Here is a 14392-nt window from a genome sequence, read left to right on the forward strand (position 1 = left end):
GTGCATGTCACTGTCACTGGACTAGTAATTCAAAGGTCCAGCCTGCAGACGTGTGTTCAGACCCCATCCTGAGTTCAACCGAGTGCAGCGAAGGTTGACCAGACTACTTCTAGGGATGGCGGCTCAGTTGGATGAGAAGAGATAGGATCAACTGGGCCTATATTCAGTGTTAGGAAAATTGGGAGGGGCTCTAATTAAAACAGAACCTTCTCACAGGGCTGGACAGACCAAACACATGGATAATGTTTCCCCCTCCCCCCTGCCTGGCAGGCGAGGGTGGGGTCAGCTGTGTGGCCAGAACAAGTGGTCACAGACTCTGGATGTACAACTGGAGGCCATTTTCAGACTGAGCTGAAGGCTGATTTCTTCACACAGAATATGTTTAACTCTGTATCACAGAAGGAGGTGAATATGTTTATTGGCCACTTTTGGAAGTACTGTGTAAGGTTCTGGTTGCTATGCTATAGGAAGGAAATTATTAATTTGGAGATGGTTTGGAAAAGATTTACAATGTTACTGAGAGTGGAAGGTTTTAGTTACGTGCGGGGAGGCTAGATAGTCTGAGACTTTTTCACTAGAGTGTAGGAGGTTGAGGGGTTGCCTTATAGAGTTTTATAAAATCGTGAGGGCATAGATAAGGTGAATAGCCAAGGTCTTTTCCCTTGGTTGGGGGAGTTCAAAACCAGGGGGCATATCTTTAAGGTGAGGGGGAAAGATTTAAAGGAACCTGAGGGGCAACATTTTCAAACAGAGAGTGGTTTGTATGTGGAATGAATTGCCAGAGGAAGTGATAGATGCAAGTACAGTTAAAACATAAAAGACATATAAATGGGAAAGGCTTAGAGTCATACAGATGTACAGCATGGAAACAGACCTATCGGACCAACCTGCCATGCCGACCAGATATCCCAACCCAATCTAGTCCCACCTGCCAGCACCCAGCCCATATCCCTCCAAACCCTTCCTATTCATATACCCATCCAAACGCCTCTTAAATGTTGCAATTGTACCAGCCTCCACCACTTCCTCTGGCAGCTCATTCCATACACGTACCACCCTCTGCGTGTAAACGTTGCCCCTTAGGTCTCTTTTATATCTTTCTCCTCTCACTCTAAACCTATGACCTCTAGTTCTGGACTCCCCAACACCAGGGAAAAGACTTTGTCTATTTATCCTATCCTATCCATGCCCCTCATAATTTTGTAAACCTATATAAGGTCACCCCTCAGCCTCCAATGCTTCAGGGAAAACAGCCCCAGCCTGTTCAGCCTCTCCCTATAGCTCAAATCCTCCAACCCTGGCAATATCCTTGTAAATCTTTTCTGAACCCTTTCAAGTTTCACAACATCTTTCTGATAGGAAGGAGACCAGAATTGCACGCAATATTCCAACAGTGGCCAAACCAATGTCCCGTACAGCCGCAACATGACCTCCCAACTCCTGTACTCCGTACTCTGACCAATAAAGGAATGCATACCAAACGCTGCCTTCACTATCCTATCTACTGCGACTCCACTTTCAAGGAGCTATGAATTGCACTCCAAGGTCTCTTTGTTCAGCTACACTCCCTAGGACCTTACCATTAAGTGTATAAGTCCTGCTAAGATTTAGGCCAAATGCAGGCAAATGATACTAATTTAGTTTGGGAAACATGGTCGGCATGGATAGGTAGGATTGAAGGGTTGTTTCCATGTTGTATGATTCTGTCACTGTAAGCAATTGCCTTTCCTCGATTACTGCTCCTCTCTTTCTAAATCACTATCATCATCTCAATATTGGCTAGAAACAATCTGTACCCTCTCTCCTTGCCACTCCATCTGCAACCCCCTATACTTCACCACAATCCACAAATGTGCCGTTCCTCCCAAAATCCTTGTCTGTATTTCTCATGACTCTGTATTTGAATCCTTCTCCTCCTGTAGCAGAAGAACAGCTCTAACCAAGGTCACAATCAGTATTCATTATAACTGATTGTTATAATTTCTCCTCTCCTTTCTCCTCTACTGGATTGCAAGGTTGATCATACCATCCTCACTCAATGCCTCTTTATTTTGACCCAGCTTAATGGAATTACTCCTTTGATTTATTTTTGTTGTCACATGTATCCTGATACAGTGAAAAAGTGTTGTTTTGTGTGCTATATGGGCAGAACGTACCATATAAAGTGTATCAGGGAAGCAAAACAGAGTGCAAAGGACTACAGTGTTACAGCCACAGAGAAGGTGCAGAGAGAGAGAGAGAGAGAGAGAGAGAGAGATCAGCATTAACATTTGACAAGTCCATTCAAAAGTCTGACAACAGTGGGGAAGAAGCTGTTTGTATGTGTCTTCAAACTTTTATATCTTCTGCTCAACAGAAGAGGGTGGAAGAGAGTGCAATCTGGGTAGGAGGGATCTTTTATTGTGTTGTTTGCTTTCCCAAGGAGCGGGAAGTGTAAATTGAGTCAGTGGATGGAAGGCTGGTTTGTGTGATGGACGAGGCTGTATTCATGACTCTTTAGCTTCTTGAGATCATGGGCAGAGCAGTTGCTGCACCACACTGTGATGCATCCTATTGTTAAAGTTCACTTGAGAACGTAACTTTAAAAAACGTTCTGAGATTTACATATGAAAGAACTGAAACCAACAAGGTCATTCTAACAGATGACAGACATAACAAACAATCCAAATCTTTTTCAATATGTCATTTCATTGGCATCACACTGTAAACCGTTGCTATATATCCTGTGTCTTATGATCTTATATTCCACAACCACTTGATGAAGGAGCAGTTTTCAAAAAGCTAGTGCTTCCAAATAAACTTTTTGGACTATAACCTGGTGATGTGAGATTTTTAACTTCGTACACCCCACTCCATCACTAGCATCCAAATCATGCACCCTGATGGAATGCTTTCTATGATGCATCTGTAAAAATTCGTAAGAGTCTTTGTGGATGTGCTAACTTTCCTTAGCGTCCTGAGGAAGTAGAGACGTTGTTGTACTCTCTAGACCGTTGTGTTGACTTGAGTGGACCAGGATGGATTATCACTCCTAGAAACTTGACGCTCTCGACGATCTCCATCTCAGCACCTTGATGCAGTCAGACGTGTGTCCTCCACTCAGCCGCCTGAAGTCAATGACCAGCTCTTTCATTTTGCTGACGTTGATGGAGAGATTGTTGTCTTTGCATCTTGCTGCTAAGCACTGAATCTCTTTCTTGTATTCTGACTCGTTGTTATTTGAGATTGACCTACAATGGTAGTATTGTTGGCAAACTTGTAAATGGAGTTGGGGCAGAGTTTGGCCACACAGTTGTGAGTATGCAAGGAGTATAGTAGGGGACTGAGTATGCAGCCTTGTGGGGCACCAGTGTTGGGGATTATCTTGGCACAGCTGTTATCGTCTATTCTTACCGACTGTGGTCTGTGGGTCAGGAAATTGAGGACCAGGTTACAGAGAGGGGAGTTGAGACCTAGGTCTGGGAGTTTAGAGGTGAGCTTATTTGGAACTATAGCATTGAAGGCTGAGCTTTGGACAAGTAGCAGGAGCCTGACAATAGGTATCCTTGTTACCCAGGTGTTTCCGAGATGAGTGTAGGGCCAGGGAGATGGTGTTTAGTGTAGACCTCTTGTGCCTGTATGCAAATTGCAAAGTATCAAGGCAGTTTGGTCGGATGGAGTTGATGTGAGCCATGACTAATCTCTCAAAGCACTTCATAATTGTGGAGTTCAGAGCCACTAGACAGTGGTCAATGAGGCATGCTGCATAACTGTTCTTTGTCATCAGGATGATGGTGCTCTTCCTGAAGCAGATGGGGACTTCAGATCATCGTAAGGAGAGTTAAAGATATCAGTCCTCCTGCCAGCTGCTCTGCACAGGGTCTGAGTATTCAGCGTGGGACTCCACCCAAGCTGGTCATTTTCCAGTCTCAAAAAGGCTAATCTAACATCTGTGGTGGTGACCATGGATACAGGTGCATCTGTGATGGGTGACATCATTTCACTTACCTCCTGTTCAAACCTAGCATAGAATGCATTGAGCTCATCCGGTAAGGATATATTGTTCTCACAATTCTGATTAATTTCTTGTTTAATTTGCTTCTTCCAGCAAATTGCACTTTCAGGCATTTAAGTCCTAAACTCTGGAACCGTCTCTCTAGACCCCTCACCTCTCTTCCTTTAAAACCAAATCTGCTCCCCCAATAACAAAGATGTTGGGCTTCCCATCCATTAGCCCACAGTTTTGACTGTGGTGAGCCTTGGGATCTTTTCTACATTAAAGGCATGACAGTGACTGTCCATTCGAATGTGGTCCAAAACACCACAAATTCGCAGGGTGTTCTAGCTAGGTGGATAAAGAACTGGTTGAGCAACAGGAGACAGAGAGTAGTAGTTGAAGGGAGTTTCTCGAAATGGAGAAAGGTGACCAGTGTTGTTCCACAGGGGTCAGTATTAGGATCACTGTTGTTTGTGATATACATAAATGATCTGGAAGAGGGCACTGTTGGTATGATCAGCAAGTTTGCAGATGACACGATTGGTGGAGTGGCAGAAAGCATAAGGGACTGTTAGAGGATACAGGAGGATATAGATAGACTGGAGAGTTGGGCGGAAAAGTGGCAGATGGCTTTCAATCCAGACAAATATGAGGTAATGCATTTAGGCAAGTCTAATTCTAGAGCGAATTATACAATGAATGGAAGAGCCTTGGGAAAAGTTGATGGGCAGAGAGATCTGGGAGTGCAGGTCCATTGTACCCTGAAGTTTGCTGCATGGGTGGATAGAGTGGTCAAGAAGGCATATAGTATGCTAGCCATCATTGGACAGGGTATTGAGTACAAGAGCTGGCAAGTCATGTTAAAATTGTACAAGACATTGGTTCGGCCGCTTTTACAATACTGTGTACCGTTCTGGTCGCCACATTACCAACAGGATGTGGACGTTTGGAGAGGGTGCAGAGAAGGTTTACGAGGATGTTGCCTGGTATGGAAGGTGCTAGCTATGAAGAGAGGTTGAGTAGGTAAGGTTTAATTTCACTAGAAAAAAGGAGATTGAGGGGGACCTGATTGAGGTTTACAAAATCATGAAGGGTATAGACAGGATGGATAGAGACAAGCTTTTTCCCAGGGTGAAGGAATCAATAACGAGAGGTCATGCTTTCAAGGTGAGAGGTGGAAAGTTTAAGGGGGGGATACACGTGGCAAGTACTTTACACAGAGGGTGGTGGGCGTTTGGAACGCGTTGCCAGCAGAGGAGGTAGAGGCAGGCATGGTAGATTCATTCAAGATGCATCTGGACAGATGCATGAGTAGGTGGGGAGCAGAGGGATACAAATGCTTAGGAATTGACCGACAGGTTTAGACAGTACATTTGTATCGGCTCAGGCTTGGAGGGCCAAAGGGCCTGTTCCTGGGCTGTAAGTTTTCTTTGTTCTTCTTTGTTATTTGTTCTTCTTTGTTATTTGTCCTTCTTTGTAATACAGGGTCTTATGGTGCTCCAAATAAACAAATTTTTATTCAAATGCAGGAGAAAATGACAGTTTTCTTAATGTGGTCTCACTCTTTTGGACTACAATTTACATCTGTCGTATAAGCAAATTGCTTTTGCTTGAAAGGGACATTCCTTACCAGAACCAATGAAGCAAAGTGTCCTGTTATATGATAATGAAGATTAAAAGCAAACTGGATATTGTAGGACTATTTAAACCGATTCTTATGTACATCACTTGCTTAATTCATTCATCAAATTTGCCCTTGGTTTGTTCTATCCTGGAAACTGAGCCATCTGCTGGAGAATAGGTTATTTTTGCAGGTTCTTTTGAAACCTCCACAAATTTCTAGGAGGGAGGAATGTAAGTACTGGATTTTAACCATTAAACTGCCATCTATCAAGGAAATTTAAATCTGCTGTTTGCGGGCAGTTTTGACAAATACTGGCAGCTCCCACTGTGGCTGCAGTACACACTGAGATTATTATTATAAATGCTGTGTTGTGGGGATCAGTATGGTTGTTGAAATATTAACCATATAACACAGAACTACAGAGAATAATTCCTCTTGTGGGGATGAGCAAAACTAGAGGCAATCTGTATAAGATAACAAGAAATCCAATAGGTTCAGAACGAGTTAAACTGGAGGAGAACGAGGCCTTGCTTTGCCTCCTTCACCACCAACTGCGTCTGTGGTACTGCAGCCATATAAAGGGCTGAATGCATCACAAGGCAGACATGTTGATTAGGGGCTTCACAACTCTAACACTTGGACAGACTAGTCTAACATAACTGCTGGAAAGCAAGACCAAAGCATACTTCCAAAACCAGTAGCTACTTCATAATAATGTTACAAAGTTGTGTAGAATAATCATGAATTGAAAAGCAGTATGTGGTCTCTTTAGGAGATAAAGTGCTTTTTAAAGTTACAGTTGAACAAAGAAGGGCAGATGTGAAATAGTACAGACAGTTCTAAGCTGAAAACATGTAACAATTGACTTTGTTAATGGATACCTTAGGCTGGTTTTGACGACAAGTTTGAATTTGGCCAACTGATTTAAGCCAAACACTCAGAATTTCAAAGCCAATTAAATTTAAAAACTGAGAGTGTTGACTGCCTAAAACCAATCATATTGTGAGAACTTATTGTATCATCGGTGGTATTTAAGAAAGTGTTTTTTGAAAACTGGTAGAGAGCCAGCTGCCATTTGAACAGAGAGCAAACCCGCCATCTCAAAGAAATACTGGGCTCTCTCAAGAAATCCCCATGTTCTCTTAGCAAGTACTCTCTATCCATAAAGGCATGTTGACATCAGGGAACGACTGAGAAGGCATTTTGGAAAGAGGAAGATGATGGAAGAAGATACAGGAAGTTCTGTATGAAATTTGAGAGACTAAGTTGTAATTTATTGTTCTTGTTAATTGGATTTATATAATTGGGACCTATGTTATTGAAACAGCATACCTGTTAGAATTTAGTTCAGTAAGGGAATAGATAGTAATTAAAAGAGATTTATTTTGTTTGTCAGTAATTCTGTTAATTTATTCACCATTGGAGTTAGATAAATAAATTATTACCTGTTAATTGTAGAGTGGGGGAAATAATTCCATTTCATTGAACACTCCTTTATAACAGATCGGAGGTAAGAGGTAGGTTATACTACTTTTCACACAACTTTTATCAGATTGAGGGGTGAGGTGACCTTTTCTGGGTCTTTTTGTTTTAATTCTCAGAGGAGAGTCAACCTTCACTTCATAACAATAGTGTAATTAAGCCCAAAGCTAAAAGTCACAGGAAGCAGAGAAATTTTAAGAACAGCCCCTAGCAACACAGCTAGCAATAATTGTGCATCAATAATTCTTAAAGTAGGTGATTATTTTCGGTGAAGTCCTCATTTCTCAGAACATGAGAAGTTTTCTGATAATTTCCCTTGCATCCATTACAAAGAACAACAATTCAGTGCACTCAGCCCTCATTTCCTTTAATCTTATACTAATTGGCTGTTTTTAGTTTCTAGTTTTGTTTGACTTTTTGAAATGTAATCTTTCCCATTCGCTTCATTAGATTTTTAGGATCACTTGTAATGCTCAACTCTCAATACACTAACCTCTTACCTGCAGGCTTGAGGCCTTCTCCCAGGCTCTTTGTTCTATGGCCTGGCCCTAGACATTCTCTTTATTTGTCCTATTATTTTATGTTCCACTCTTGTAGATTGCAACTTTCCTAATCCTTAGCACAAAAATACTGTGTTCTGCTAAAGTTCTTCATTACTTATGAACATGTTCCACACTTGACCTCTGATCACCCCCAAGGGAAAGTACGTCTGTATCTCGCCCCCAAATCATGAATATAAACCTCCTCCAGTAAGTACAATAAATATAATTACACTTATCTGCACTGTGACATATTCCCATCCTTCCCCATCGCAGATGCTGCAAACCCTCCAGAATCGATAGTCAAGAATTATCAACTCATGTAGTCAAGAGTCTATTTGCTTTACAATTGGCTGTAGGAACATACAGACAAGAATAGGCCAGTCACTGGGCCTGCTCCACCATTCAATAAAATCATGACTGATCTGATTTTTAACCCCAACTCTATATTCCTGCATAGCCTCGATAATCTTTCTGTGTGAAGGCCCATTGGCTCGGGCGAGCAAGTTATCATAATTCAAAAGCAGGACACATTGGCCAGCTCCTAGTAATTTTCTATTTTTCATAAAGGGGCTGTATGACTCTGTTTGATTGTGCCCCAATGTAGTACTGAGCTGATTCTCTGCAGCTCCCTCACTGAGTTGCATCATCTGACACACAGGTGCCTGTGTCAGCGAGTTACTGGTTGCTAAGAAACAGTATCAACACAGCATCTGGGAGAGTGACCCAGGCAGATCTCATGAACACTCCCAGGAGGCTGAGCCTGTCACTTTGGGTTCAGTTGTCAACCTTCTCAGGGTGACCCCCACCCTGCTGCATTGTACTGTCTCAGTTTATATTTCCAGTACATGAGGATTGTGCTGCCCTATTGTTTCCATTGATATAGTTTGAGGGTTGTCGAAAAGGGAAAAAGTTGTAAGCTGGGACATATGAACAATTTTGAGGAAAGAGTACACAAGAACGCTTAATGAAAAATCCAGTACTTATGGTTATCCTACTATTGCCTGATTAAGACTTCCTTGTATTTGGCCATGGAATGTGTATGTTATTGGATAGAGTCAATATTAGAGTGGTGCTGGAAAAGCACAGCAGGTCAGGCAGCATCCGAGGAGCAGGAGAATTGATGTTTCAGCCAAAAGCCCTTCGTTAGGAAAGGGCTTGTTGTTGGATAGGCCAGTATGTCTTGAACATCCTTCTTCAATCACAGAAATTGTTAGAAAAGCTCAGCAGATCTGGCAGCATCTGAGAAGAGAAATCAGAGTTAATGGGTCCGGTAACTCTTCCCCAGAACTGATGGTAGCTTGGGAAATGTCAGTTTTTATGGAGACGATAGGGTTGGGTGGAGGGAATAAGGAGTAAATGATAGGTGCTTAGGGATAGAGCCCAAAAAGAGAGAACAGTTGGACAGTGTGATGTGGCTGTGGAAACAAGTTTTAGCAAATACCTGGTCAAACACCAGCAGCAACAGTGAAATTAATGTCGACAGAAAAGATTGGAATGGACATCCTGTCGGAGAGGGGAGCAGAACTTCTTTAAGATGGCTATGTCTAGAAGAGAAGTGGCAAGAAGTTAAATATTAAATAAAAACCAAAAGAACTGCAGATATACCTTTTTAAACTGCTGCAGTCCTTGAGGTGACAGGTGCTCTTTTGAAGGGAGTTCCAGAGTTTTGATCCAGTGATAGTGAAAGAACAACGATATAGTTCCAGATTACAGTGGTGAGTGCCTTGGTAGGGAACTTGCAGGTGCTGGTGTTCCCATGTTATTGCTATTCTTGTCCTTCTGGATGGCAAAGGTCGTGAGTTTAGAAGGTGGCCTGAGATGATCCTTGGTGAGTTATTACAGTACATCTTGTAGATGGTACACAGTGCTGCCACTCCAGGTGGTGGGATATTGAAAGTAGTAGGTGTGATGCCAATTATGCAGGCTGCTATGTTCTGCATGATGCAAGCATCTTGAGTGTGATTGCAGCTGCACTCATCTGGGCAAGTGGAAAGTGTTCCATCACACCCCTGACTTGTACCTGTAGACAGGAATCAAGAAATGAATTCCTCACTGCAGAATTTCCTGGCCTCCTGATTTGTTCTTGTAGTCACAGTATTTATAGGGCTAGGCCAGTTCAATTTTTGGTCAATGATAACCCCAGAATGTTGATAGTGGGAGTGGTACTTCTGCCAATACTTGTCATGGGGCAATGATTAGATTTTCTCTTATTGGGAATGGTCATTGCTTAGCACTTGTGCGGCATAAATGTCATTTATCACTTCTCAGCTCTAGCCTGGATATTAACCAGGTCTTACAGCATATGGACACAGGTTGTTTCAGTATGTGAGGTGTTGCAAGTGGTGCTGAACATTATGCAGTCATCTACAAACATCTCCATTTCTGACCTTATGGTGGAGGGAAGGTCATTGATCAAGCAGTTGAAGATGGTTGGCCTGGGACACTGCCCTGATGAACTCCTGCAGAGACTCTGTGGACTTGAGGTAACTGACCTCTACCAAACCATCTTCCTCGGTGCAAAAGGTGTGACTCCAGCCTGACAAGAGCTTCCCCCTCTTTCCCATTGACTCCAGGTTTGCTAGAACTTCTTGGTTTCAAGCACAGTCATTCTCACATCTCTGAAGTTCAGCTCTTTCATACATGTTTGAACCAAGGTTGTATGAAGTCAGGAGCTGAATATCCCCAGCAGAACCCAAATGAACATCAGTGAGCAGGTTATTGCTGACTAAGTACCAACATAATCCATTACTCCACTAATTGGGCATTAATTGATTAGACAATTCTATATCTAGAAGGAATAAAGAGTTCAAAATTGTCAAATCCTGTAAAAAGGAGTCCAAGTGGCACCAGTACTAATGGAACTCTATTTTCAGCTCTACATGACCAGTTAATATATTTTGCTGGTACTCATCGTTTCCAAGCTTTAAGTATGTGCAGCCAGGAGTTGAAAACTCGACCAGTACTAACATCAAACCTAACTCCAATAATTTCTGGTTAAAATGCATTTTAGGCTTCTAACTGTGGAACGGGAATAGTGTTGATAAATTAGTACTCGAAAGTTCAGAACTACCTGAGTCATGATGGGCAGTAAACTGACCAAAAGAGTTAGGGCCTGATGAAAAACACTCAAATGGTAAGACACATTTAAAATTTACTAGATTCATACATTTCACATCTTTCATTTACACTCCCAGGTGACTGGGACAAATATGTGCAAACGAGAGGAAATTTATGCATAAATAAAATTTAATGAGATTTATAAAACATGCAAACTGAAGTTGCTGAAGGCCATTATAACTTTACCAAATGGATGGGTCATCTCCAAGTGAAACTGGAGGTGCAACAATTAAGGCAAGATATCTTTAGTGTATGTAGGTGTTGCTATCCTTGGGAGGATAGCCTTAATCTAGATTGTCCTTGTTGCCTTTCAAATGAATTTGCCTGTACCCCGGAGAGTCAGCAAATTAACAATGGGCATTATTTTCTCTCACCTTGAAAAGAAATAGCAAACAGCGTGGCAAAAGGTGATAGTAACCTCAGCTTGCCATCCCCACATCACTTAAGTGAACTCTCACTGCTTGAAGGAACAGGCACTGTCACCTGTCTTCCCAAATCCCTAAAAATGTGCATGAAAGACTATATCAGGCTGTCGATTGTTTCTCATCCAATAAGCCTGGAAACAGACACTGAGAAGGGTATGCCCATGGAACATAAGCAATGATGGTTTCATTATTCCAGGGCACTTGTGGGTGGTGATGACTCTCAAGGTCAGCAATCAGAGTTGAAAAATGAAAAAAAAGGATAGATAATGTTATTTTAACCAGAGTTTTGATTGCCTTAGACACTCAATAGGGATTGGCTTAATGATGGGACACTTGTCCAGCTCCTGGTTCTCATGGCAACATAGAGGATGTGGATAATTGATTTCCATCTTCACTACCTTTTCCTTTCTTCTTTAGGACGTTAGTAGCATTGTGAAGTTCAGTTTAATTTGACTCTTAGTCAAAGCAACTAAAACAAAGCTTTTCACATTCTCTTCATAGCAGATCATCTCCAGATATCAGACTCTAAACACCTGAAGTAGTCTGTACTATTTATCTGTTGTATGTGGATGTGAAAGGGTTAATACTGGGGAGGGCTATAAGAATCACTTCCCCCAATCCATTATGATTTATGTAGACGGCTTAGGATCTTGAATGAGTGAGACCTTCATGGGTCCGCTTCATAGTCTTTCTAACAATGTGTATCATATCAATGTGACAAGGAGCTAGTTGCTAACAGGCAGGAAACTATATCTTGTCAATTTCAAGAGACACTTTTAGATAGATCAGTGTTGGTTTTTCTCTACCGCACTAGACCGACCAGGTCTACACTTAATCAGGGTGATGGCAGCAACCTTCCTCGTGAGCATCAGCTTGTACAGAATGAGATTACATCACCATACAATAGCACCCACTCCATGACTGGCCCTCCAAAATTTTAATAGATGCTGTTTTTCAATGTAAATGTCCATCTGTAATGCATAATTATAGACACCAACATTTGAGTTGATTCTGACATTGGTTTCAAATTCAGTAAAAATCTACTGGTGTGCCCTCTCTGCTAAAGTAGAACATGTAATATTTTAAAGTGAAATTCCTTCATTATAGAAGACCAAAGGATAATGCAATTGATGTGTTTAAGAGGATTAAAGAAGTTGAAACCATTTTCTTTGGGGGTGGAGTCATAATAATGGAGTGGTCCTGCACATAGGTAGAAGTTAAGACTTAATTTGTTAAATAAACTAAGCAACTGAGGCTTGATTTTTCATTTTGTCAGGTCACCATTGAGGTGGTGGATGATCCTCAGGCAGAAATTGAGATGGATCTCCTGAAGGGGAACCGCAATGACTGGTCCATATCCTCAGCAGAATGGCTGTCCTACAAAGACATCTTCTGGCCCTTGTTTTGGGAGTATCCAGACTCAGCCGAAGTTGGCAGTTTGGATTCCTCAAACGGGATGGACAGCGATGAAGACGATGACTATGCTGTTGAATATGAAGGAGAAGACACAGTCCTAAGCACTTTGGATGGTGTCTGGGATAGAAGCTGGCCAATGCAAAATAGCTGGTCTTCCAAGGAGAAGTTTAACTATGGTGAGTGCATTGAAAACATGAGGTTCCTCTGTGTGTTACTAGGCAGATATTTCCAAATCCCATTTCTCCTCCCTGTTCTAAGCAAGACTAACAAATTAATGCCGTATTTGGCACTGGCTGATCTATAGAAGGTAATTTTAATCTAATCCACTTGTCAGCAAACTAGTTAAGTGAGATTGGGTGCCTGTTTTACAAACTGCGAGGTATTTTCCTGATCTGATACAAACTAGTCCAGTCACTTTTAGACAGATTGGATTTAAATTGAGCTCATGACAATCTTAAAATCCATTGCGGTCAAGTGGCTGCATTATTGACATCATTATTCTGGGCATACTGCACAGAGGATTAACAGCTGACATACCTGACATTCTATAGACACCCACTCTGAAGGCAGTTTATGTTTTTAATTCTTCACTTCCCGCCATCCTTTCACTTCCCAAATCAAGGGGATGATTTTTCCTCTGCATGGCATCATTGTAAATTTTAAAAATTACAATACAGCCTAGTTTTTAAGAGTGTAGCAGTAATTGTAAGTTCTCTTGAAAAAAATTCACATTCTCCTTTCTTTCATTCTCTCTCTCTTTCCCTCTCCCTCTCCCTCTCCCTCCCTCTCTCTCTCCCTCTCCCTCAATCAATCATGTGGGTCTCCTAATCCCAGATTAATACTCCTTGCACAAGGTGATAGAAAGTGGGATTGCTAACCCTTGGAATCAATAGGTTTTGAGAATGAATGGAACATATGGGGGTTGGTTAGCTCAGTTACCTGGATGGCTAGTTTGTAATGTAGATTGAGGTCAACTAATGAGAGAGCAGCCCTACGGTCCTCTGGTACTATGGCAACTTGACAGGGTTTCAATGCATACTGCTGTTTTCTGCACCAAACTTTAGCCATCTAGTCAACTGAGATAACATATCCTGGAATCTTTGTTTCTAACTAATTGTATTTCTGGCAGTCCTGTGTCTCCCCCTGTTTGACAGATAATGGTGTTTGGTGTATCTCAAGGTCTTGCTGAGTGGCAGTACCTAGTTATTGGTTTCCTAATGATTGGGGGCCTCAATGGTTTAACAGATATTTAGAACTTGTTGATGGCTACATCAGCTCACATTTTACTTGGACAGATAACTGGTAACAGATTCTTTTCTGTTGTGATCATTCTGAAGTATTTACAAAAGCTTATTTTCAGTTCTGTGTGCTCTTACAATGTCACTTTTTTCAGAATTTTAATCATTGCAGGTTCAACATCCAATTGTCAAGAGTTCTTACAGGTGATACCAACTGATCAGTAATGTTGGTTTAAACTTGTTGATAGTTCCTTATAGGTCAAACAATAAATGCATCGTTTTAACCTCATAATTTTAAAGTCTGCTTACAGAGAATATTGCTAGAGAACTCTGGTACATATCTGTCGCTTCATGGCAACACTCTCAGGCACTGATTATAAAATCTTTTCATTAATAATGTTCATAAATACCCAACATAACCAATACACTCAAAAATGACACCGGATTCATATAGTGCCTTTAACCTACAATTGACAAAATACACTGCAGCAACGCATCAAATCTCCTTTGACAGCAACTTCCAAACCAATAACCTCTACCACCTAGAAGGATAAAGGCAGCAGGTACACAGC

At 41.6% G+C, this 14392-nt stretch overlaps 1 protein-coding gene across 1 annotated transcript in view; it reads left to right on the forward strand.

Annotated features, from left to right (window-relative positions):
• LOC140476096 (isthmin-2-like) overlaps positions 1-14392 on the forward strand; it is a 79082-nt gene that overhangs the window by 19860 nt on the left and 44830 nt on the right. Inside the window, exon 3 of the mRNA XM_072568161.1 lies at positions 12443-12758. Coding sequence (XP_072424262.1) covers positions 12443-12758 — 316 coding nt within the window. The remainder of the gene's footprint in view (positions 1-12442; positions 12759-14392) is intronic.

This window comes from Chiloscyllium punctatum, chromosome 4, assembly GCF_047496795.1.
Source record: "Chiloscyllium punctatum isolate Juve2018m chromosome 4, sChiPun1.3, whole genome shotgun sequence".
NCBI classification, from domain to species: domain Eukaryota; kingdom Metazoa; phylum Chordata; class Chondrichthyes; order Orectolobiformes; family Hemiscylliidae; genus Chiloscyllium; species Chiloscyllium punctatum.